A 25,533-nucleotide genomic window follows, 5' to 3' on the forward strand; every position below is an offset into this window, starting at 1 on the left:
CCCCCCCCCCCCCCCAAAAAAAAAAAAAAAAAGAAAAAGAAAAAAGTCTTGCTGCCATGGAGCATAAATTATTAGCTGCTATTTCTATCTTCCAGATTTTATTACGATATTTAGATGTCATACTAGCCTCCCTCAGTGATGTTGTTTTCAGGAATTCCAGGATAACATAAGTGATGTAGTCCTTCATTTCTTTCTAAATTATATTTAGATATTCCTGTTCCTTATTCATTACTGATGTCCTTGAATCTTCTCATTTGATAAGATTGTCTGAATTCTTAGTTGGATGCTTTCTAAATCCGATTCAGGTGCATAGAGCTGTTTTAAAGAATGGTATGAAAGTTGCAATGAAAATTCAGTACCCTGGAGTTGCTGATAGCATTGAGAGTGATATCAATAATGTGAAGCTCTTGTTGGATTATACTAATCTGATTCCGAAGGGACTTTATCTTGACAGAGCAATGAAGGTATTTTATTGTTCTCTTTGTTGATTTTTTCAACATGCTTGTAAACTTTGTTACTCTTCCTTTATAGCTCTAATTATTCATATATTTATCTTCTATTGTTTGGTTGGCACACAAGGTGTTATGAAACTCTTGAAATTTGATCTAACAACCTTCTCGAAGAATAAGACATTTAGATCTAAACTATCCAAGAACCCAAAAAACAATTAGGAATCAACCCAAGGGAAAGTTTTGGAACAAATTATCTTGATAATCAAAATCAAGAGTAAAGAAAACTCGTTTCTGAACTCGTGATTCGAATACTCCACAAGATAGCTTGATCAAGACTACTTGAATGACTCAACCATGCAAATTTAAACACAAAAAATGCAAAGGAACCGGCTTAAGAAGCATAATATGCAAGTTTCATTTTAATATCCAAAATCTTCCTACTAAAACAACAACCTTAATGACTATTTATAGCCTTGAAAATAAACCTTAAAGTAACCTATAGTCAATTGAAAGGTTGTAACTCTCATGCGCATCGATACCATAATGACCATCAACTAATTGTAACTTAAAACCTTAAAAACAATACTCATAAATTGAAAAAAACAACGAAACCTCCCTAAATCCAATATGTATGGTACAATCTTGTAATCCACCATGTAGTCCTTGTGGCATGATTAAGTCACCTAATTTCATATCACAATGTTTAAATATACGACACATCATAAATGTTGACTTTGTTCAAACATGAATTTGATAGGTGACATATTGATAATTATGACCTAAAAATCGGATTGTAATTTTACCTTAATGGTTGGGAAAATTGGATAAGTCTTTGTATATTTGTATATATTTTTCAAAATATTTCAAGTTAAGCAGGAAGAACTAAAAATACTATCATCTGACGAACACATATCATGGAATGGAAAAAAAAACATATCCAAGTAAGCAATTTCCTCTCTCATACACATTCCGTGATGTAGTTTGCAGCACTATCTTTGCAGTTGCGGACATATTTTTCTTATACAAATATATAGTGTTTTTCCTCTGATAAATAGGTAATACTCTTTAGAACAATGTGGTAATAAGCCTTATATTTTTTGGAGGGGAATGGAAGAGCTTTTGAGGATAGATGTGGAACATTTAGTGTTTTGGAACTCTTAAATTTTTGGTATCTTTATAATGTTTGTTTCTTAAGGTTTGTAACTTTGTATTATTGTACTTTCCTTTTGATGTATGGAAATTGTAGTGGGTTTCCTTTTAATTTCTGTGGATCTGGGGCAAACTTTTCTTTTCTCTCATTTTTGTGTGTGCATGTAGTTTAGTTGCCTGTCATTTAAATTTTCTTTTTACTAGAAAACAAACTTTGATTGAGAGAAGTAAAAGAGTGTACAAGAGCATACTAGCAAAAGAAAAGAAAAAAAAAAACGAAAAAGAAAAAGACTCCAATTTAAGAGAATAAAGCCTAATTGATAGTTACAAAACGTCCTCGTCATCAAAGCCCATAAAGAACATTAAACCTAATTACTTCTTACAGCTCATAAAGAGACTTTAAACCTAATAACTTTATTTTCTTGAAGTTATTGGGCTCAAATACATTTGAAGCAGGGTTCTATATTTTAAAATCAAGTACAATAAATTTCTTAAATCATTTGAGATCATTAAAGCCCTCATGTTAGTTGGTGGTGCAATATACCTCATTATTAACAAATGTATCTATTTATTTCCGTTGTGCCTATTTCTAATAACTTTTATAGATAAAAATGCGAGTTGATGTTAGTGTTGGTCCTATCTATTAGGTGGCAAAAGATGAGTTATCCCGTGAATGTGACTATGTGTTGGAGGCTACAAATCAAAAACGTTTCCGTGATCTGTTATGTAACTCTGAAGGTTTCTATGTTCCATTGGTTGTGGATGATCTATCAAGCAAAAGAGTTTTGACTACCGAACTTATTTCTGGTACTCGTATATCTTCTTCTTGCTTGTTTGCTTAAATGTGTTCTATTTTTTTTTTCTATATATGTAATTAATTTGTTAGCTATGATTTTTTAATCTTGTCTTATTTATGCCTATATAAATAATTCTTGTGAATGGAATAATGTTAAACGTACCATCATAGTTTTGCCTTTCTCATTGTGCAACCGAAGTGGTTATTTTCCTTTTGCCATTGTTAAGGTTGAACAAATTCTGGTTTTTCCCTCGGAGGGGTATAGATAAAGGACTCTTCCTTTTCAGACTGTTTTTTCTTTTTTAAAATTTAATTTAATTATAATAATAATTATTATTTTTTCCCACTTGACTGTAAGTTATGTTCTTTTCATCTATGTACTATCCCAAGATATTAGCAAGAAATGCTAAGAACAATTCCCCAAACATATTTTGTCTAAATGCGTGAATTATCACGAGAACAATAATCTATCACTTATTATTTTTTTTTAATGAAATCTCTATATGGCTTTACGTTGTAATTTCTCCATGTGGTGGGTAGGAGGTGAATTAATCAAATGAAGATTCTGATGCTATTTATATTTTTTTGGTCAGACCTTTTGTCCAGTTTCAATGGAATATCTGTTATATTATATTATGTTGATGAACCATCTTTTTCATTCTAGATGTTATCCCTGCACAGTATATTTCTGTATCAGTTTTCTTGGTTTTTCCTTTCTCTATAAATATATGTTCTAACTTCGAATTAGTTTATTGTTTTCCACAGGAATTCCGATTGATAAAGTAGCATTGTTAGACCAGGAAACTCGTAATTATGTTGGGAGAAAGTTGCTGGAGCTCACGTTACGTGAATTATTTGTTTTCCGCTTCATGCAGGCAAGTTTTCAAAGACATGTTATTGTGAGATAGGAAATGCAATATTTTTTTAGTTGTCCGCTGTTATTTTCTGTCTTAAGAATAAATGAATTTTTAAATAGACAAAACACCCATTACAAATAATACAGTAGACACAAGAAATTAATTAACACAATAGGAAATAACCCACACTTCCCTGGAAGCTGGTTCGAAGATACTAGCCTGTCAATCAATTTGTTGAATTGTAACTTCGAGAATCCCTTAGTTAATAGATTAACAATTTGCTTTGTTGTTGAAGGATAGGGAATCTGTGTTACTCGTACATCAATCTTCTCCTTTATGAAGTGTTTATCAACTTTGAGATATTTCCTTCTATCATGAAGGACTAGATTGTGGACAATGGAAATTGCTGCCTTGACATGGGCGTTGTCTGAGAGAATTTCAAATATTCCAATAATCTTTCTATCCATTCACCTTCACAAATCCCATGGGCTAACGCCCTAAACTCTGCTTCAGCACTACTTCTAGCCACCACACTTTTTTTTTGGTTCGCCAAGTAACTAGATTCTTTCCTACAAAAGAGATGATCAAAAGTAAATCTTCTATCTGCAGTGCTACCTGCCCAACCCAACATCAGTGAGAACTTCAATATGTGACCAGGCTTCTTAAATAGTATGCCTTTTCTTGTGTACCTTTCAAGTATCTCATGACTCTAGACTCTAGACTGCTTCAAAGTGAGCTGGCCTAGAAGAATGCATGGACTGAATTACCATACTAGCAACAAAAGCAATGTTCGGATGTGTGTGAGAGAGGTATACGAGTCTTTCCACAAGTCATTGTTACCTTTCCTTGTCTTTTACCTCTTTTTCTCTCATAGCTTGCAATTTTAAATTCGGCTCGATGGGAGTTTCAACTGTTTTGTCCGGTCTCTTCAACTGAATCAATAATATACTTTGATTGACAAGGATGTCAGTTTTTGACCTGGCAAATTCCATGCCTAAGAAATACTTCAAAATTCCCAGGTCCTTAATTTGGAATTTATTAGATTGTCCTTTCTTCAAGGTAGTTAGTTAGTCTTATCTCGTCATTACTATCTCGTCATTACCTATAAAAATAAGATCATCTACGTGTACTATAAAAACAATCCTGTTATTTCCATTATGTTCATAGAACATAGCATGATTTGCTTGAATTTGAATGAACCCATAGCTTGTCACTGCATTTTCAAAATGTTCGAACCCTGCTCTAGGAGACCGTTTAAGGCCGTATAAAGCTTTCTTTAACTTGCATACTGTGTTAACCCCAAGATTCACCTGAAAACCAGGCAGTAAGTAAAATAAACACACCTTCAAGATCTCCATTGAGAAAAACATTCTTAATATCAAGTTGATAAAGAAGCCAATCAAAATTGATAGGTTAATAAAGAAAATTCTAATGGATTTAATTTTAGCAACAGGAGCAAATATTTCTTGATAAGTGATTCCGTAGTTTTGTGTGGATCCTTTAGCCACAAGTCTAGCTTGGTACCTTTCAATGCTACCGTCGACTTTACACTTCAAAGTGAAAACCTATTTGCATTCTACTATTTTCTTATCCCTTGGTAATTTATGTCCCGTTTGCAATTTTGTTCAAAGTGAATAAAGAAAATTCTAATGGATTTAATTTTAGCAACAGGAGCAAATATTTCTTGATAAGTGATTCCGTAGTTTTGTGTGGATCCTTTAGCCACAAGTCTAGCTTGGTACCTTTCAATGCTACCGTCGACTTTACACTTCAAAGTGAATACCTATTTGCATTCTACTATTTTCTTATCCCTTGGTAATTTATGCCCCGTTTGCAATTTTGTTTAAGAGTATTCATCTCTCCCGTAATTGCTTACATCCAATTCAAATCATTTAGCGCCTCCTGTATATTCTTGGGAACAAATAGGTTGGTTATCTTAGAGGTGAAAGATCATGCCCAATTTGCTCAATTTTTAGTCAAATCCCTCGTTTTGCTCCAAATGCTTGAGATCTACCATTCATAAAAATAATCTCATGAAATTCATTATTTCCTCAAAACTTGCATAAAATAAGTCCTAGAGATAGCAAGTTATGTATGCTATCAGTTGGGCGTCCAACTTCTCTATTATTAGAGCTTGTCTCTCTCCTGCTTCTGCAAATTAGGAGTCTATTTTGGCTTGTCTCTCCAATTGCTTCAATTCCACATTGTTTATCTTCTCCTCCAAGTCTTCAATTCTACTTTCCACTCACCATTCCCCAGAATCACCGTTCTAACCAAAAATGATAGGCTTGCCCAAATTTTATTAATTAACATGTATTAAGGGAAGGTCTGAGAGCTTCCCGTCTCTTCCAATTCTCCTCAGAGACTCGCAATAAAATCTCAGCCAAAAATGTACCCTACAGAACAACACTCGCTTCTATATCAGCCACCTATCCCCCAAACCCACATTCTAACTAAGAAAATATAACAGAATGTAAATGGGTTTACATCACTCACAAAAATTATGCATTACACTCCCACCTTCTTTCTCACGTGCCTACGCTCGTAAACTTTAGTGATTTTGGGCCTGTCATTTATCTTTATTTACTATTTCTGTACATGGTCTCTAAACCCAATAGTCACGTGCCATGTGTAGGGTTTATTGAGTCTCTGGATTCTCTTAAACCTATGCGCCATTTTCTTCTTTTCAGAATATACAGATACAGCTTCTTCTCCTTGATTTTCTTTCTGGATTTTCTATCCTCTGTTTAGTTTTATACCAATGAGGCACTTACTTCCTCCCCCATCCACAATTAATTCCTTGGATAAATCCTTTAAGATCCCAAAAGTTTTTATTCAGAAATCCTTTTTAATGGCTGAATATGATTGAGAAATTTCCACTACCAAGGGGTCATTAATGATCCCATTTGAAATTAATTCCTTGAGGGACATTCAGAATCGAAACCCACTCTATTTATACTACCTTTCCTTGACCAATCTATTGCATAATGGCTATTGTGTCCAAGTATCACATAATATTTCTGATTTTATCCTATTAATACTCCCAACAACTGCATATGGTCAGAGTATGCTCCTAGAAAGCTTAGGAACAATGCATTATCTCTACTTAATGATTTTAATGCTTCCTTCACATTTTATGCCTTTTCTTGTGGAAACATTTCATATGTTTTATGCTGTTTTTTTTTTGGCTGAAGTTTCTGTCAATTATTTTTCTCGTCCTAATTTGATTCTATTTGCTGAATGTATCAGACGGACCCCAATTGGAGTAATTTTGTGTATGATGAAGCCTCAAATATAGTTAATCTGATCGACTTTGGAGCAGCTCGAGATTATCCTAAAAATTTTGTTGACAACTACTTAAGAATGGTAATTTTCTTGCCTTTGAGTTCAGCGCTCCTATTTTACACCTGATTTTTTAGCACACAGTTTCATCACAAGATTATGAACTTTTAACCTTCCAAATTATCTCTGTTTCAAATTTGAGATATTAGCATTTGTTTTCGAGATCTTTTGTTGGACATTTTCAGTAAGTTTAGTTAAGTGCACGGTTTACTTCTGCATATTTGTGAATTTAGGGTTCAATTTTATCTAGATAGTGAAGGGTTTCACTATGATTTAATGGGTGGCTGGATCTAGCTATGTTGTGAAATGTTCAAGCTACTCCTTGGAGGAGTTATTGGAGCAATTATAGGACTAGTAATTCCAACGTGGCTTACAGATATTTGAGATTCAACATTTATATTCACCATCCATTAATGTATACTTCAATTTTTTGCCTAGTAAAGAGAAACTACCCAGTCAATAGTCGTTGAGTATAATTGATAATAGTTGTTACTGCTAGGATGTGTTTGTGTTGATAAAAAATAGTAGAAGAGAAAAATGTCAATTGTAATGGGAAAAAGAATCTAGCCCAATTAAATCTTTTTTAACCTTAGGTCTAAAAGATTACATAATTAAAGGAGAAATTTCCTAATCTGTTAATTACAAAAAATGCCCTAAATTTGACATTAATTTGCAACACCCTTCCCCAAAATGAGTTTTACATACTAAAAAATTATAAATTGTTATTCAAATCTTCAAAGTGAAGACCTAGGTAAAGGCTTGGTAAGAATATTAGTTAATTTGTTGTTTGATAGGCACATAGTTACGTCGAACCACTTCATTATTGACTTTTTGGGAGAGGAAATATCCATCCATTTCAACATGTTTTGTTTTATCACGATGAACTGAATTCTTTGCATATTTTGATTGTCACATACCATCCGTATTGGTGATGAACAACTTTTCCCAAATTCACTGGACTCTCTTGATTCATCTGCATTTACATTTACCATGAGCAAGTTCTTTGAATTCTACTCCTGCCAAACACTGATTGATTTTTTTACCTCTCCTTGTTGCAAGAGTACCATACAAAATAGTAATTAACCTGAGGTAAATTTTCTATTTGTTATGTTCCTGTGCAATTTGCATCATAGTAGACCTCAATATTTCTCTTATCAGTTTTCTCAAAAAACTGTTCTATTCTGGAAATCATATTCATATAGCCTAGGATTTGGTGTACAACTTCCATATGTTTTTCACTAAGACTATTTATGATAAGACTAACTTTGCTGACAACAAACCTAATATCTGGATGAGTATGAGAAAGATAGATAAGATGTTTATTCCTAACAAGGTGCTGATATCTCTCCTGTCCACCGGAGTTCTCCCATGATTTAATCCAAGTTTCTTTTGTGAGTCCGTAGAAGACTTTATTGGCTTGCATCCTAACATACCAGTTTCTTTGCAAAGATCGAGTACATACTTCCTTTGGGATACAATTATACCCTTTTGAGACCAAGCAACAGTGTTTCCTAGAAAATATTTGAGATTTCCTACATCGTATTTCTTCTCAGTGTCTCTCAAACTTCAGTCTCGATTTCTCTCTCCTTCGTATCTCTGTCTCTCGAGCTCTCCATCTCTGATATCTCGTGCTCTCTTCGTCCCTTTTGTATCTCCAAACTCTCAACTTCAAACTTCATCTCACTCCCACATTCATCGTTGTTGCCCATGCTCATCGCTGTTATCAGTTGATTTCTATGATCGTCATTGCTGTTCAGATCCACCATTTCAGATCCGTTCGGACCTGTTCCATGTAATCGCAAAACAAATCTCGAGTATGCAGGGATCCATTTAGATCTATTTGCGGTTGGCCCAATTCTTGCTATGCATATCTAGTGGACCTAGAGGTTTAAGAATTTTGTTGTAATTGTATTGATGAACCTGTATCCATCTTGTATTGTATTCGAAGTTAATGTTATATATGTTCCTAAAACACTCTTTTTGGATGCATTTTTTAATTAGGTTGTTGCGTGCGCAAATGGCAATAAAGATGCAGTAATCGAAATGTCAAGGAGACTTGGATTTCTAACAGGAGAGGAATCAGAGGTGATGTTGGATGCTCATGTTCAAGCAGGTTTTGTTGTGGGATTGCCATTCTCAAAGCCTGGTGCCTATGACTTTCGAGCTTCAAATATCACTCATAGTATTTCAAACCTTGGTGCAACCATGTTGCGGCACAGGCTAACCCCACCACCCGATGAAGCCTATAGCCTTCATCGCAAACTATCAGGTGCTTTCTTGGCTTGTATCAAGCTTGGCGCTGCTGTGCCCTGTAGGCAACTCTTATTCAATGTTTACGACAATCATCATTTCGACGACCAAAATTGAGATCTTGAAGGGCCAATATTTGAATTTCCAGCAGCCATTTGTCCTGTCCTTTTCCTGCCCCACATCCTCGTATTTGGTCTCTATACTTCCACAGTTTTCAACCATTCATTTTTTTACCTTTAGTATTACTTCCAATTGTTAATTTTATAAAACATTTTGTTGTGAATGACTAGTGCTGCAATACGTACCACTAATAAAGTTTTAGTTCAAAAAATTTGAATGAGATTATTTTCATAAGTTGATCAGTCAAGAGACCTATCTAATTTGTGCAATTGTTGATAAAAGTTTTTAGATAGCCATCGATGTGGAGAGATAAAAGGGCTTTTCAGCTGCCTCCTCAGGTAAAAGTAGTCGAAAACAAGGATCCAATCTTTATGCGGTGGGACAAAAAAAGAGACTATTGGTGTTGCATCTTTGTGTGTCGATGTTATTAGACATCAAAATTAGTGATGAATGTGATGAATGTGTATATGTAGTAGGGGATTCAAATTAAAACTAAGAGATTAATATAAAAGCAACTACCACTCTCTTAATATAAAAGTAACTACCCCTCTCTACCAAAAAAGTAACTACCACTCTCTTCCAAGAACAACAAGAGACCTCTTACTTAAATTAACCCTAGAGATTGATATAAAAGCAACTGCCAAAAACGATAATGAGCCTCTTACATAAATTCTCATGTCTCTTTCTCTCTATTGTGGATAAACAGCCAAAAAGAAGAAATGCAAATGCCTATACCTAAAATTGGGATGCTCGCTTAATGTTGGTCAATACATAGTGTTGATAACTTCATTTTTATAAGAAATCTCAAATAAAAATTACAGACATTTAATAAGATTGAAATAGTGTTGATAACTTCATTTTAAATGAAACGCTTGAATAATTAATAAAAGTTGTGTGAACATTGTAGTTATATTATTGGTTTCAACCTACACACTTAACATAAACATAATCCTACCTAACTTCTAAATTATTTGATCAAATTTAGTTTTTCAAAAGAAAACTACATTGCTCACAAGTTACCTACAAATAAAGCTATTTGTTGGCAGCATCCATTGAAGAGAAAGTGACACCATTTTCAGCCATTCCAAATTCAAGCTACATAACAATAAAATCCTGGGACCATAGTTACCAATTATATAGGGACCGTACGAAGGAAAAAAAAAAAAAAAAAAAAAAACCTCAACCTCAGCTTTTTGAACATCTTTGAACACCAACCAAAACCTATCTCCTAACTCTCATCATTCTATAAATTTGTTTCCAAGAAACCCAAAACCCAACACTAAAATGGCCACCACTCCTAGAAAGGTGTTGATAACTGGCGTTAGCAAAGGGTTAGGAAGAGCTTTGGCGTTGGAGCTAGCCAATCGTGGGCATACCATTATTGGCTGCTCACGCAACCAAACTCAACTCGATTCCCTTCAACTGGAGCTTGCTAAGCTATCTTCCACAAACCATTTCCTCTTCAACCTTGACGTGGTTTGTAAATACTTCTTTCTTTTTTTTTTTTTTTTAATCTCACCTTTTGGGTTATTCATAAAACTTGTAGAATTTTGCAGAGATCCAACACCAAAGTTGAAGAATTTGCAAGAGCTACTGTAGAAAAGGAATTTGTTCCAAATATCATTGGTATTTCACTTCCTTTTTGTTTCAATCTCTTGTTTTGTGAATGAATAAACAAATAGGCAAAGCATTTGTGGATATGGTTGGCAGTGAATAATGCAGCTTTGATCAATAGAAATGGTAAAATATGGGAGGTGGATGCACAAGAATTTGATAATGTGATTGATACCAACGTGAAAGGAATAGCGAATATTATGCGCCATTTCGTTCCTCTTATGATTTCTAAGAGGCAAGGGATTATCATCAACATGTCTTCAATTTCGGGGAGAACTGCTCATGCACTGGTATTTATTTATTTATTTATTTATTATTATTATTAGTTTTTGAGAGGATGATAGTATTTTATTTGGTTTGGTTCTATTTTGCAGTGTTCACCATATTGTGCATCAAAGTGGGCGGTTGAAGGAGTAAGCAAAGCGGTGGCAAAAGAAGTCCCAGAGGGAGTGGCAATTGTGAGCTTAGATCCGGGCATCATATATACTGATATGTTGGTCTCTTGTCTTGGTCATTTTGCTCCTCAATATCAATCGCCTCAACATTGGTAAGCAACCTAATATTTCAGTTTAACACAATTGGTAGGCAAGTTCAAGGTTGTTCTAAGACTTCCACGCATTTACATATTTGATTTTATTGTTATTGAAGGGCTTCCAAAGCAGCCACCATGATTCTTACTCTTACTCCACTACACAATGGAGCATCTCTCACCGTTGAAGATCCAGGCACTTTGCCCAATCTTGAATAATTTTCTCTATATTTATAAATTTAATCTTTAAAGTATTGTAAAATTTTGAAGCGAATAACGCTAATAATGTCATTTCCATTTGTGTTATTGCAAGTATGTGTATATCAAATTCCATTTTTATGAAATCTTTAAATTCATTACATCTCAACAACTTTAGAAATGATTTCTAGTAAAATTAAGTCATCAACATATAATGAAACAATATGCAAATTTTTATGTTTTTCTTCTTTGGCAGAGAGAGCATGCCTAATATGGTCATCTTTCAAATCTTGTCTTCGTTTCTAACAAAATTCCTAAATTTTTAATTCACAAGGAATTGTATGATGCTCAAGAAGGGAAAATGAAAAAAAAAATGAAAAAAAGGTTAGGATTTTCATAATAAAATATTTAAAAATAAAAAATTACAAAATACCCCTACCATTAGATTTGCTCGGTATTCAATTTTAAAATTGATCAGTTGATCAAAGTCCCTTGTATCTTAAGATCAAATCGTTGGATTGAGCTGAAATATGAGTATGTTCAAGAAGACTCGAGATTCCTTAGATCTAACGTCTGGAATTTAAAACTAAGGTTAGCAAATCGCTGATGGGTGAATTTTTTTCGATGAACCTTCTAGAATTTTCAAGTTTAGAATCAACATGATTATAGAACAATCCATGTAACAACCCTGGATTTCTACTTAGTCTAAGGTCATTATTGTATACATATCATAGATATTTTATGCAGAAATACTTCCCTCAAAACTTTATTATAAAAATATAATTTTGGTCTTACATGTTATCTAGAAGGCTTTTAAATAAAATAATATAAAGTAAAAATGACCTAATACTCACCTATATGCTACTAAAAGAAAATGCAAACTGACATGTACTGACCTATAGTCTACTAAATTCAAATTGCAAACTACCCTATGCATGTGCCACAGTCTCCTAGGTTGTGATGCCACCGTTAGCCGGATAGGGGAGTCTTGCCTTTACTTGGAAAAATAAGAGTAGCACATAACTTAGTATTATAAGAAAGTGACTCCCCTATCAGGGTTAGATGCAAGCACATACAATCATGAGTAGGATCTATTATATCATTCTATATTTCTACGAGGACTATCCTAAGCGTGTAATTGGATATTTATTTACTATTCTACACACGGTCCACACGTGTGACTATGAACCCACTAGTAGATTCGCACATCTCCTAGGCCCCTTTCTTGTCAGGTGAGCATTCTCTGATAGTTGTTGATGCCAAACACCCATTAGGCATAGCGGCCATCGTAGCAACATTATGGTAAACATAATGATCGTTTTTTTACTTCATAACGTATACGTCCGTACCATCGTAAAAGGAGAAGGGGCATCCCTCGATGCATGAACACACAATGATGTATGAGATCCCAACATTTTCCCTTTCATTATCATGTATAACAACCCCTCTAACGATTTTCTTTATATCATATCATTTTATCATAGTTTCCATGCGTATATCGGAGTTGTGTATAATGTCAATTCATTATATTGCATGTCAATCATATCATATATCATTTATGTTAAATATATGTCATATCATAAACTTGTCATGTCTTCTAACGTATAAAATCATATCATGCACATATTATATCATAACATTCACATATCATGATACAAGCATGTCTTCAAACATATCCTATCGTAAACAAATCATTACATCACATACAACACAACATTAACATATCATAACGTACACATATCATTTCATAACCGTTCAAATATACGAGCATATGACATGTGTGAAGCCATGGTCACGTGTCATCATACAACATTCAATAATAACCAAAACGATAGTAAGACCACTTACTTGGCTAGCCTTAGCTCTAGCTGACGTTTCCCTAAATTCAAGTATGTTTGCTTTCTGTCCCTCGAAATTGCTCCAAGTATCGTCGATTGTCATTTCCTATTAGAACTTCCATCTCATTTCGTTAGTAACTCAAATTCCTTAACTCAATTTAACATAAATCAAGAAATTGAACCTTATATTGACCTTAATTGCCTTGGAACAAAGTCGATTTAAGCTTTGGGATGGTCGAAACGATAGAAAATGGGCAATTTCTCCTTTACCGAGCCGAGGGAGTGATGTTCCATGGAGCTGAGACAAGCAGGCTGAGCCATGTAAGCCAAAGGGATTTTCTAGCTGCAGGTGTGATATGTGGCGCAACGAGGCATAGACACATGTGTAGGTCATATCAGATCGAAGCACCGGTTGTTGATGTGCAAGAGTTCCTTGTACTATTAAAGTCGAAGGGACTCCCTAATGTAGAGATTACTTGAGAAAGCGATGAAGACTTGAAGTCAACGTTTGTTCAGATTGTTGAGTTTGAGTAGAAAAAGTTAATACGGACATCAATGAATGAATTAAGTGAGAGAAGATGTCAGGATCATATTTGTCTAAAAATCTTATTATTTACTTTCTTTGTAGCTTTGTTAGCGTATGACTTGGATACCTTATATGCATTGGGTGAAGTGTATGACTCCTCCCATTTCATCATCAATTCTAGTATTGACCTGCCTCAAAAGAAATCTGAGTTCCCTTCAATTTGTATGGTTAATTTCTTAATTATTGGAGAGATAGCTCTTCTTGGACTTCAAATTCTTCATTTAGTCCTTCTACAAACCTTTGGGTTTGATCTACCTTCACAAAGTAATTTAAGTTAAATCATCGAAGAAAATAAATCTAGTCTCAAAAGAAACTATTCCTCTTTAATCCTTTGATTTATTAGATCCTTCCTTTTTAGTGATACATTTCTTTCTACATCACTTGCAAAAACAAGATCAAATGTGGTAAAAAAAAAGTCTCCTCCGATTTGGATTTTCCATGAAAGAGTGGGATCTTAATCTTGATAATCACGAGGTAGTTCCTTTGGATGGTCATTCACGTTCTTCGTGGTTATCCTACCTCAAACGGATCTTCATGTTCTTCTTGAGGAGGCGTAATAGGCCTTCTTCTCGACACTCATTGCCATGGTCCTTGAGGACCTTGAATTTGTGTTGTCCTCATTTGAATAGCCTGATTTATGTTCTCAAAGTTTTAAGTAAAGAAAGCAAAGGTTTTGAATTTGAGCTTCTCTAAACCTATCATTACTAATTCTACTTTCTTCTACTTGTTCTGTCTTACACAAACCAAAGTAAGAAGCTGTTGAAATCCTTGTAAGATCATGGGTATAGCAAGGAACACAATTAACTTTTTGGAGAATCAAAAGTAAAAATATGAGAGTTCATGCCGAATATAATCATATGATTATGGAGGTCGTTTGTCCCTATCAATGGTATCAGTGTTGGGATGTAGAAACAAATGTCGTCGCTAGTGTATAATGTTGCTAAAGGAGTGTAATAGTGATGAAAAGTGGAAAGGAGTGGAGTGTTATAGGGGTCACTAACAGTCAAAACAATAGCTTCTATTAGTGAACCTATAATAGGAATAGGGATCCGCAGTCATCCATAGTGGCCACCTAGGAGCTAGAGTAGCAAGTCGTGCCTTGAAGTACAATGCACCATGTAGAGACCTTACTTGGGTACGACTAAGGGATCCCCAACTATCTCTTGATCGGGAACTCATCTACAAGGGTAAAGAATCACATGAGGGTAGTAGCTTGACAAGCACGAGAATCGCCCCCACTCTCAGTTGAAACGCATTATTTGGTCAATTAGTGAGTCACCCTAACAATTGATCAATATCGAGCGATATTTCTCATAATGTCCTAGCTGCTTAATAGTTGGGAGTAGTTAGTGGTCACACTTCACAAATACTTGACATTGGGCTGAGTGACATGGGCAGGAGGGTTAAACTAACTAAGCAGCATGAAATTGGACAACTAAGCCTAGGAAATGGAATATTTAATGATTTGGCTCAATTGCACGTTTCTAGACTTCTATTATACTGAATTTAATGTTGAGACTCTGATATGTTGAATTTAATGCGGGAGTAGTACCAAGTTGGGTGACCACTGGGGAAGTCCTCTTGCACCCCTTTTTTATTTCTTTTACTCATTGTTTCAATTTCTCTCCGCTCTTTTCTTTCTTTCTTTACAAATGGCAATTGCCCCCACTCGCACACCAATGTCCATCGCATTCCTTCTCTTCGACGTGTCCGTGCGGGTCTCGACAGCCGTTTTGAGCACGTGCGTGCACCCACCGTTGCCTCGATCATGTTGTCCCGCATGCGTTAAATGCAATTTGTGCGCATTGCATGTTGGGTGTGATCATACCAGCACTAATGTACTGGATCCCATAAAAACTCCGTAGTTAAGCATTCTTGGGTGAGAGTAGTACTAAGTTGTGTGACCACTTGGAAAGTTCTTGTTGTACCCTTTTTTTTTTTAATTTCTTTTACTCGTTATTTCAATTTCTCTTCGCTCTTTTCTTCCTTTATTTACAAATGGCAATCGCCCCTACTCGCACGCTCACGCCCATCGTGCTTCTTCTCCCCGACATGTCCGCACGGACCCCGCCAGTCGTTCCAAGCACGTGCATGCACCCACCGTCGCCTCGATCATGCCGTCCCACATGCGTTAAATGCAATTTATGCGCATTGCATGTCCGGTGCGATTATATTAGTACTAATGCATCGGATCCCATCAGAACTTTGTAGTTAAACGTGTTTGGGCGAGAGTAGTTCAAAGTTGGGTGACCACTTGGGAAGTCCTCGTGTTTATTTCTTTTACTCGTTATTTCAATTTCTCCTCGCTCTTTTCTTCATTCCTTTACTAATGGCAACCACACGTGCATGCACCCACCGTTGCCTCGATCATGCCGCCCTACATGCGTTAAATGCAATTTGTGTGCATTGCATGTTGGATGTGATCATATTAGCACTAATGCATTGAATCCCATCAGAATTCCGCAGTCAAGTGTGCTTGGGCAAGAGTAGTACTAAGTTGGGTGACCACTTAGGAAGTCCTCGTGTTGCACCCCTTTTTTATTTCTTTTACTCGTTTTTTCAATTTATGCCCATTTTTTTCTTCCTTTCTCTACAAATGACAACCGCCCCTACTCGCACGCTCACACCCATCGCGTTTCTTCTCCCCGAGGTGTCCGCGCGGGGTCCATCGGCCATTTCGAGCACGTGCGTGCACCCACCGTCACCTCGATCATGCTGCCCCGCATGTGTTAAATGTAATTTGTGCGCATTACATGTCGGGTGCGATCATACCAGCACTAATGCACCGAGTCCCATCAGAACTTTGCAGTCAAGTGTGCTTAGGCGAGAGTAGTACTAAGTTGGGTGACCACTTGGGAAGTTCTCGTGTTGCACCTCTTTTTTACTTCTTTTACTCGCTATTTTAATTTATTCTCGTTTGTTTCGAGCACGTGCGTGCACCCACCGTCGCCTCGATCATGTCGCCCCGCATGCGTTAAATGCAATTTCTGCGCATATCATGTCGGGTGCGATCATACCAGCTCTAATACACTGAATCCCACCAGAACTTCAAAAAGGATTTATTGTCTATAGATAAGGTTGGGTGTCTTATCCTAGTAATACTATTGATACGACCCACTTTGTAATTGTTACAAATGATTTGATCTAAATCATTCATGTGGAGACATATGAGTGGGGTATGCTATCCAATAAGTTTATATATTATTGAACAAAGAAATATTTAATCTCTCTTTATAAATTCGTTAAGGGAGAAGATTAATATTTCACATAATAATCATATGTGACTTGATCTTAATCATGAGTGAGTTATGAACTTCTACTTGAGGGCTTGTCCTTTGATTTTGAAAGATTAGGAGTGAGCTGGCGAGCCCACTAATTGTTCTTGTATGGTAAGTTGTTGATCTACTCAACACAAGATGCTAAGATACGGGTCGACTTTGGTATAACTTGTATTCACGCTCTAAAATCGGACATCTAGGTTTGTTTGTGGTAACATAGTCTTTTTGCCCCTCATGAGTTGATAAGAAAATCTTTCAAATCTATAATATCATTAAGGGTCTTGAGCGCCCCTAGTTGTACTAAACCCCATAAGAATTGAGGGGAGTTACCCCGAGCAACTTGTGTGTCTTGATCTAGGGTTCCGAACTGCTCATCACACCCTAGTGCACGTTTATGGTCCTACTAGGCTCGGAGTTTTGGAACAGTGTCGTCTCCTAACTAACCATCCTTCGGGGTCAAGGTATGGCCTTGGTTCACATATATAGCCTAGGTAGAGAAATTCATGTTAGCAAAAATTAATAGTAGGTCATGAGGTTTTAGATGCAACTTTAAGTGCAAATTTTTTGTATTTAATAGATTAAAGCATCCATAATTCAGTCATAAGCTCTCTATTCACGCTATTCCAAATCGATCCTAGGTATAAACTTATATAGAATAGTCTAAAATGAGCACTTACTGAATTTGGGATATTTTTTTTTTGGAAGTTTGAATCTCTCAAATGTCCCAAGTGGGTCCTAAAATGAGTGAAGAGAAGAAAATTGGTGAAAAAGTCTTGAAAATTAGATTTTGAAAGGTCATAGAACAAGAAACTCATTGGCTTTGAGATTACAAAAGGCTTAGAAGAATTTAAAAAGTAAAACATACCGTATTCAAAATATAAATTTTAAGTTTAGATACATAAAGGAACAAAGTTCAAAATGACGGTCACAAAAATTGATACAAAATGGTGTAGGCTCTTAACCTTAAGCTTTACTCTCTATAGCACCCACTCTAGATTTGTTCTCATCTTTGACAAATACTTAGTTGTTAGGTGAAAAATATGTAAATACTAGAGTGAATATAAAACTTAACAAGTAGACTATTTATAGGCTCTTAATCGTGTTTATGATATAGGTTAGGGTACCATACTCAAGTCCTAGGCATGTCATGGCTTTTTTTTCCTAAGGATCTTAGTCCTTGGGTTCTAGCCATCGGTTTTGGATCCTTTGGTCCTAAGGTTTTGAATAAAGTTTTGAATTCGTAGGATGTAGACATGTGTTCTTATGTTTTGGGTTCTTAGCTCTTTATTTGTATGTCCTTGGCCCTTGGGCTAGTTGAAAGAGAGTGGATTAGTCTACTTCTACTCCATACCCAAAGTAATTCAAAGGATCCAAGAAAAGTAATCAAGGCATTCAAGTAAGAATAAAGGTCTTAAACGAGTCATTTCAATATCCTCAAAAATTAATTTTAAGAATTTAAAGTCTTTGGAGAAGGATTAGAAAGGAAAAAGTGAGAGTAAAGGACAAAAGGACATTTTTCTAATTTTTATGGATCTTTTTGGACTTTTAAGGTTCTCACGAAAGAAACTTTCCGGATTAAATGGTTGTTATTAGTGATTTACATGTTTGTTTAGTTGGCCTCTTTACATTTACATAGTTGTTTTCTTATTCGAAAGACAAGGGAGATCGAAGAAATTCTCTTTAATACTCTAGTTCCATTACAAGGAAACTTGAACGGTTAGAAATAATTCTTCTTCTAGAGTCTTGTTAATAGAAATTACAAAATGATTATGGAAATAATCACCATGCATTACATTTGAAAGAGGGCTTGAGAATCTATTAAAAGGAGCTAAAATCCACCACAAATTTCAACAACTTATATATTTCATCTCTTATAGCCTATCCTTCTTGATTATCATTGATTTTCTCATTGCTCTTTGTTTTTCGACACCAACATACATTTGAATGATACTAAAAACTCACCTAATTTCTAGCAACAAAAGTCACTAAAAAAATAGGTTTTCCGTAGAATTAATAATTTACTTATTATATACTTCTTACTCCTTGTGACAGTATATACTTGCACTTATTCTTATAAGTTTTATACCATTTTATTATGTACCTTCACAAGCAATCAAATTTTTCAAGTAGTTGCCAGGGAACCTAATTTAGTTACTTTACTTGTTGGAAGATTACAGCGAGTTTGAGGACAAAAAAAAAAAAAAAAAAAACCCACAATAAACTGAATTTTCTAGTGCTAAATTTATTTCTACAGAATTTTCTATTACTGAATTTTCTACTACAAAATTGGGTGTATGAACCCACCCACGGGTTTAGAATTTATTTTGGTTCTTAAAATAGAGACAACCTCTTGGGGAGGATTGAGGGAGCAAAGGTTGAGAATGACTTAAAAAAATATACATCAAGGAAACTTTGGAGTCCAAATGAATCAAAAGTTCGAAAATTCAACCATACTGGCTAATTTAGAGAGAATCATTACTAATGCTATTCATTAGTAGATGACAGAGAAAGAGCAATTAGAGTATATGCATATCCAGTTGTGGAAGAGCTAAATTCATGCATTATTAGACCGAAAATGCATGCTACTACTTTTGAGCTAAATCCCGTGATGAATGCTGCAAACATTGGGCAATTTCATGGACTACCATTTGAAGATCTTTACCTACCTCTAAAGTCATTTTGGTAATTAGTGACTCATTATGATTCCAAGGAGTGGATAGAATCGTGGTTAGACTGATCTTATTCCCTTATTTTTTTAGGGTTGGTGCTAAATTATGGTTAAATACTTTAGCACCAAGAGCAATTGATTCTGGAATAGTCTAGCAGAAATTTTTTTGATCAAGTATTTCCCACCCACTAGAAATGCATGGTTCAAAAATGAAATTGTTCATTTTCAACGGTTTGAAGATGAAACACTAAGTAAAGCTTGAAAGAGACTTAAGAAGATGCTTAAAAAGTGTCTAATCATAAATTACCTCATTGTATCCAAATGAAGATTTTCTAAAATGGACGAAATATTGCTACTAAACAAGTGATAGATGATTCCGCCAATGGAGATATTTTGTCAAGGACGTACAATGAATCTATGAGATCCTAGAAAGAATAGCATCTTACAATTGTCAATAAGCTGATGTTAGAAGCAATCCAAGAAAGAAGACCCGAGGAGTACTTGAAGATGATGTTTTCACCTCTATCAATGCTCAATTTGCTTTTGTGACAATTCTACAAAATCTAACGTTAGGACAAGACTCAACAACTAAAGCACCAGTTCAAACTGTTGTTGTAATGACTCAAACAACAACAGAATCTTGTGTATATTGTGAAGAACACACTTTTGATAAATGTCCAAGTAATCCATCTTCAATTTTTTATGTGAGAAATCATGCTAGTCAAGGCAACCATAAAAGTAATTCCTTCTTAAACACTTATAACTCAAGATGGAGAAACCATTTAAACTTCTCATAGAAGGGACAAAGGTCATACAATCAACAAACACCACATAAAGCAAATTACCCTCCAAGTTTTGGATACAAAATCAAATGACATATGGTTCTCAATAAGGCAATACCCAAGAGAAAGATACTAACCAAGCTCAGCACGTACTGGGAACATCTCTTGAGAGCATAATGAAGGAATATATGACAAAAAAATGATGTGATATAGACTCAACAAGCATGCTTGTGAAATTTGGAAGTTTAGTTGGGTAAATTAGCAACTGAGTTACGAAATATATCTCTTAGAAAGCTGCTAGTAGATATCGAAACATCAAAAAGAGAGGGCAAGAGTAATGTCAAGCAATAGAATTGAGAAGTGGGAAATAAATATCCAACATGAGAGGTGAGATTAAAGAACACGGTGACAGCACTCACAAGAGACTGTTGATACACAGCAAAATAAAAAATAAAAAAAAAGAGGATAATACTGGACAAAAGGAGTTGAGCAAAACAATCTCCTAAAATGTAAGCAGCAGATAGTAGTGAAGAAGAGAGAAAAACATACATGCCACCACCTTCTTTTCCACAAAGAATAAAAAGAAAGAAAGAGGAAGCCCATTTCGAGAAGTTCATAGATATTCGGAAGGAAATTCATATAAACATAGCACTAGTGGAGACTTTGAGGAAATACCAAATTATGTGAAATTCATGAAGGATGTGCTCACTAATAGAAGGAAGTTTGAAGAATTCAAGATGGTGACACTAAATAAAGAGTGTAGTGCAATTATGAAAATAAGATCACATTAAAGGAAAAAGACTCAGGCTCGTTCTCTATTCCTCTATCCATTCGAGGAAAGGAGTTAGGTAGCGCATTATCTGACTTGGGGGAAAACATCAACTTAATGCCTCTATCCATTTACAAGAAGTTAGGGATCGGTGAGGTTAGACCAACTACAGTTACCATCCAACTAGCTGATAAGTCCACTTATTTAGAAGGAAAGATCGACATTTTAATTCAAGTGGGTTAATTCATATTTCCAGCCGATTTTATTATTTTAGACTATGAAGCAGACCATGATGTACCAATTATCTTGAAGAGACCATTTTTAAAGATGGGGAGAATAATAGTAGATGCTACAACCATAACATTAAGAATGGGTAACTATAAAGTAGAATTTAATATCAATGACGTTCTGAAATATCCAATAGAAGCAGAGGAATGTTCAGCAGTCTATGAGCTAACACAACAACCAGTAAAGGAGGAATGGGATAGTTGGGAATGTGTGCAAGAAGAGGACAACAACCGGAGTAATTTCACTTAAGAATTGATAGTTTTAGATGAAGTCAACAGTGCTTTTGATCACTTGAATTAGACAGAAGAAAGTGTTAACCGATGAAACCATTTATTGAGGAACCACTTGTCACGACCCGATATTTTACTATGAGCCGTGACTCAAAAGACAATGTGTATGCAAAGAAAAAGTAGAGAAGGTGTAAAGGCGAAATCATTTATTCCTATAACCGAAAGTTTCAATACAAAGATTCAAACAAATAAAAGTTCCAGAAAACAAAAAATGTGAAAATCTAAATGCAAAAGAAAAGATTGAACTGACGCCCCGGGACATGCATTCCTCTATGACAATTCACCCCTCTGATCACGCCCTACCTCGACTCAATGCCTCACATACCTGAAAGAAAAAAATAAAGATAGCAGGAATGAGTATAAAATTATACCCAATAGGCCACCTACTTGTAGGCTCTCATCGCATCCTAAGCTTAATAGTCAATCACGAGTTTCTCATTGGCTCTAGGACGTCTGGTTCTAATCTTAGACCCTGGATGCCCCTTGGGACCTTTATTGTTCTTCGTCCTCTCATTTAGTACCTACGAGTTCTTTATGCTAAGCTGGACTGACCGGTATCTCTCTACGAGGTGCTACCTTTACATGGCTAACTGAGACTACATGGTATCTTGTGTGCTAAGTACCTCCTAAGCCCATAATAGTCCCCCTAGGGGGGGTGCAACCCAACCCGTTTCCATGCAGGTAATGGGCTATACAACGTGGGGTCACGTTTCCCATGCGAAACGGCTAGGATCAGTAGGAACTGATCGGGACCTCTGGTCTTCCCACGAAACTATAGACACCGTTCAGACAATTAACAGCTTAAAAACATCTCTAAGGTACTACGTTTATCGTGGTGATTTGCTAAGCTCTTAAGGATAGGATTGATCTAAGCTCAGTGACTGGTCACTCTAATCTTGGATCCCTAGGCTCATTCCTAAGATGTTTACTAAATATTATAGCATTTCCTAAACATTATAAAGAGGGAGAAACATCAAGAATCAGATACATTATACAGTTTATGCAAAATAGGCAATTATGCTCAACGGGTGATAACGTTCATCAACACCCAGAACACAGAGTTCACAATTTACCCATCTTTCTTTCAACATGCATAAACAATTACACACTAAGCAGAAGCATAAAACATGTTTAACGTATCATGGAAGCATATATAACTGGTCATACAACATGTACTTTGCAACCTAAGCTCACAACATAGAAAAGTCCAATCACATAAGGAAACTAATCTAGCATGCATGCATACCAAGGTGATTTCTATAAGTATTTCTTCCAAAGTTCCGTGTGGTGATCTACCTGGTTGACGCGTGCCCTTTTGCTAGCGTCTCTATATTCGTAAGGTGTCCAAAAATATTGATTAACCTTGATTAGGTATTCACATAAAAATATTATTAAAATAAGAATGGGGACAAATAGAAGGTAAACAGATGCAAAACGAGCCTCCCACACGGCCACACGTGCCGACCAAACGCCAGCCACGCGAGGGAAAGGACACCATTTGCAAGCTCACGCGCGACGGGCATGCGCGGACTGCTTCATGCAAGGTGTCCAAAAATATTGATTATCCTTGATTAGATCCCTATTCACATAAAAATATTATTAAAATAAGAATTGGGACAAACAGAAGGTAAACGGACGCAAAACGAGCCTCCCACGCGCCCTCCCGTGCCGACCAAGCGCCAGCCACGCGAGGGAAAGGACACCATTTGCAGATTCACGCGCGACGTCCATGCTGCGGTTCGGCCTGGTTTCTGTTGGTAACAAGTGTCATTATTTCGCTGGAGTTGCCTCGCTCCAGCCGACGCTCGACACATGTCGCCGCCTGCCAAGCCACGCTCCACCGCCCACCGCCCTTTTTTTCGTTTTCTTTTTCTTTTCTCACTCTCTTGCAATCCGCAGCCCTTTTTCGATCCACCGTTTTCAAATTTTCATATCTTTTGATCCGAAGCTCGAATCATCGGCAAAGTTCTAGATCGTGTTAAGGGCTATGTCTTGGTATTTTTTTTGGTGATTTTAGCCTTAACATAGAATAAGATTTGATCCATAGAAATTCGCTTACCATCTCGGACGATTTCTGAATTTCTGCCAAGTTTCTTCACGAAGTCAGCTTTCCTAGATGAACGTATTCAAACATTAGGTCCCGATTCATAAAGGTTAGTCTCGGATCTGGAAAACATTCAAGAACTCACCTCAATTCTCGACGAAGTCTCAGCAGCGGCTCCTCGATTCTCTCAAACCCACTCCTAGTCTTCCCTTTTTTTTTCTTTTTTTTGTGGCCTCTATTAAGGTTCCACTTGGACCCTTTAATAGGTGGAGGGGCAAAATGACACATTTGCCCGTCCATGGGCTTGGGCCGATTTATTTCTTTTTTTATTATTAATTTTTTTATTTCGGCATTACAAACTCTCCTCACTTTAGGGACTTTCGTTCCCGAATGTTGGAATCTCTTGAAAGAGTTCGAGATGGGCTTTCTTCACCTATTCTTCGTGAGGAAAAAGGAATTTGAACTACAAAAGGTTAGTATTCAAACTCATTGAGTTTTAATGCTTTTGAACATGCTAGCTAATTTACTATAATTAATGTACTTAAAGTGTCTAAGATTCAAATTGCTTCCGCACGTGTTATAGTAACACCATCATCCTCATCTCTGATCCTCAACTGATGATATTCTGACCTCATATCAATTGTGATGTCCCACATTGGTTGGGGAGGAGAACAAATCACCATTTATAAGGGTGTGGAAACCTTCCCCTAGCAGACGCGTTTTGAAGCCTTGAGGGGAAGCCCGAAAGGGAAAGCCCAAAGAGGACAATATCTGCTAGTGGTGGATTTGGGTTGTTACACATGGTATCAGAGCCAGACACCGGATGATGTGTCAGCCTTCTCACTGTTCCCCGAAGGGGGGTAGACATGAGGCGGTGTGCCAGTAAGGACGCTGGGCCCCAAAGGGGGGTGGATTTCGGGGTGGTCCCACATCGATTGGAGGAAGGAAAGAGTGCGAGCGAGGACGCTGGGCCCCGAAGGGGGGTAGATTGTGATGTCCCATATTGGTTGGGGAGGAGAACAAATCACCATTTATAAGGGTGTGGAAACCTTCCCCTAGCAGACGCGTTTTAAAGCTTTGAGGGGAAGCCCGAAAGGGAAAGCCCAAAAAGGATAATATCTGCTAGCGGTGGATCTGGGTCGTTACATCAATCTTAGAGAAGACCGTTGCTCCCTGTAGTTGATCAAATAGGTCGTCAATCCTTGGGAGGGTACTTGTTCTTTATGGTGACCTTATTCAGCTCTCTGTAATCAATACACAGATGCATGGATCTGTCCTTCTTTTTGACAAACAGAACAGGGACTCCTCAGGGTGATACGCTGGGTCGAGTGAATCCTTTGTCTAAGAGCTCTTATAGTTGTTCTTTCAATTCCCTGAGTTCTGCAAGTGCCATCCTCTAGGGTACCTTGGAGATCGGCGCGGTTTCTAATTCTAGATCGATCTCAAAATCTACTTCCCTAGCAGGGGGAAAACTTGGCAAATACTCTAGAAAGACATCAACAAATTCTCTAACGATGTGAACTGACGAGAATATCCGCTCGTTACTGTTTTCTAAGGTCACACTAGCTAAGAATGCACTTGCGCCGCTACGAACCATCTTTTTAGCCTTCAATGCTGTGATGACATTTGGGGATCTCTTAGAAGTGGCTCCCTTGTATGTAAAGTTATCCCCTGACGAAAGTC

General features: G+C 36.4%; 2 protein-coding genes, 1 long non-coding RNA gene, 1 other non-coding gene and 2 pseudogenes across 5 annotated transcripts in view; 5 read left to right on the forward strand and 1 right to left on the reverse strand.

Moving 5' to 3' along the window:
• Nucleotides 1-9,186, forward strand: part of LOC111436426 (protein ABC transporter 1, mitochondrial) — a 12,726-nt gene extending 3,540 nt beyond the window's left edge. The window contains exons 5-9 of one of the 2 annotated variants that reach the window (XM_023074194.1): nucleotides 306-464; nucleotides 2,249-2,408; nucleotides 3,163-3,272; nucleotides 6,504-6,620; nucleotides 8,598-9,186. In XM_023074194.1, coding sequence (XP_022929962.1) covers nucleotides 306-464; nucleotides 2,249-2,408; nucleotides 3,163-3,272; nucleotides 6,504-6,620; nucleotides 8,598-8,963 — 912 coding nt within the window. In that variant the 3' untranslated portion in view covers nucleotides 8,964-9,186. The remainder of the gene's footprint in view (nucleotides 1-305; nucleotides 465-2,248; nucleotides 2,409-3,162; nucleotides 3,273-6,503; nucleotides 6,621-8,597) is intronic. The other variant, XM_023074195.1, reaches the window with a different exon arrangement.
• A 977-nt stretch (nucleotides 9,187-10,163) lies between these two features.
• Nucleotides 10,164-11,437, forward strand: LOC111436414 (NADPH-dependent pterin aldehyde reductase-like; the record flags this gene model as incomplete). Its single annotated transcript, XM_023074183.1, has 5 exons — nucleotides 10,164-10,442; nucleotides 10,523-10,592; nucleotides 10,677-10,870; nucleotides 10,955-11,127; nucleotides 11,229-11,437. Coding segments are annotated over 5 exons (816 nt in total), but the record flags the coding sequence as incomplete, so codon positions are not given.
• A 4,108-nt stretch (nucleotides 11,438-15,545) lies between these two features.
• On the forward strand, nucleotides 15,546-15,662 carry LOC111436501 (annotated as a pseudogene).
• Nucleotides 15,663-16,146: 484 nt separating this feature from the next.
• On the forward strand, nucleotides 16,147-16,265 carry LOC111436498 (annotated as a pseudogene).
• Nucleotides 16,266-16,489: 224 nt separating this feature from the next.
• Nucleotides 16,490-16,608, forward strand: LOC111436477. Its single transcript, XR_002709250.1, has one exon. It is a non-coding gene; the product is annotated as a 5S ribosomal RNA (ribosomal RNA).
• Nucleotides 16,609-23,813: 7,205 nt separating this feature from the next.
• Nucleotides 23,814-24,070, reverse strand: LOC111436429. The gene is made up of 2 exons (XR_002709237.1): nucleotides 23,996-24,070; nucleotides 23,814-23,918 (listed from the first exon to the last, which is right to left on the reverse strand). It is a non-coding gene; the product is annotated as an uncharacterized LOC111436429 (long non-coding RNA).
• Between the last annotated feature and the right edge of the window lie 1,463 nt (nucleotides 24,071-25,533).

The sequence above is a fragment of the Cucurbita moschata genome, unplaced genomic scaffold (assembly GCF_002738365.1).
Source record: "Cucurbita moschata cultivar Rifu unplaced genomic scaffold, Cmos_1.0 Cmo_Scf00054, whole genome shotgun sequence".
NCBI lineage: Eukaryota > Viridiplantae > Streptophyta > Magnoliopsida > Cucurbitales > Cucurbitaceae > Cucurbita > Cucurbita moschata.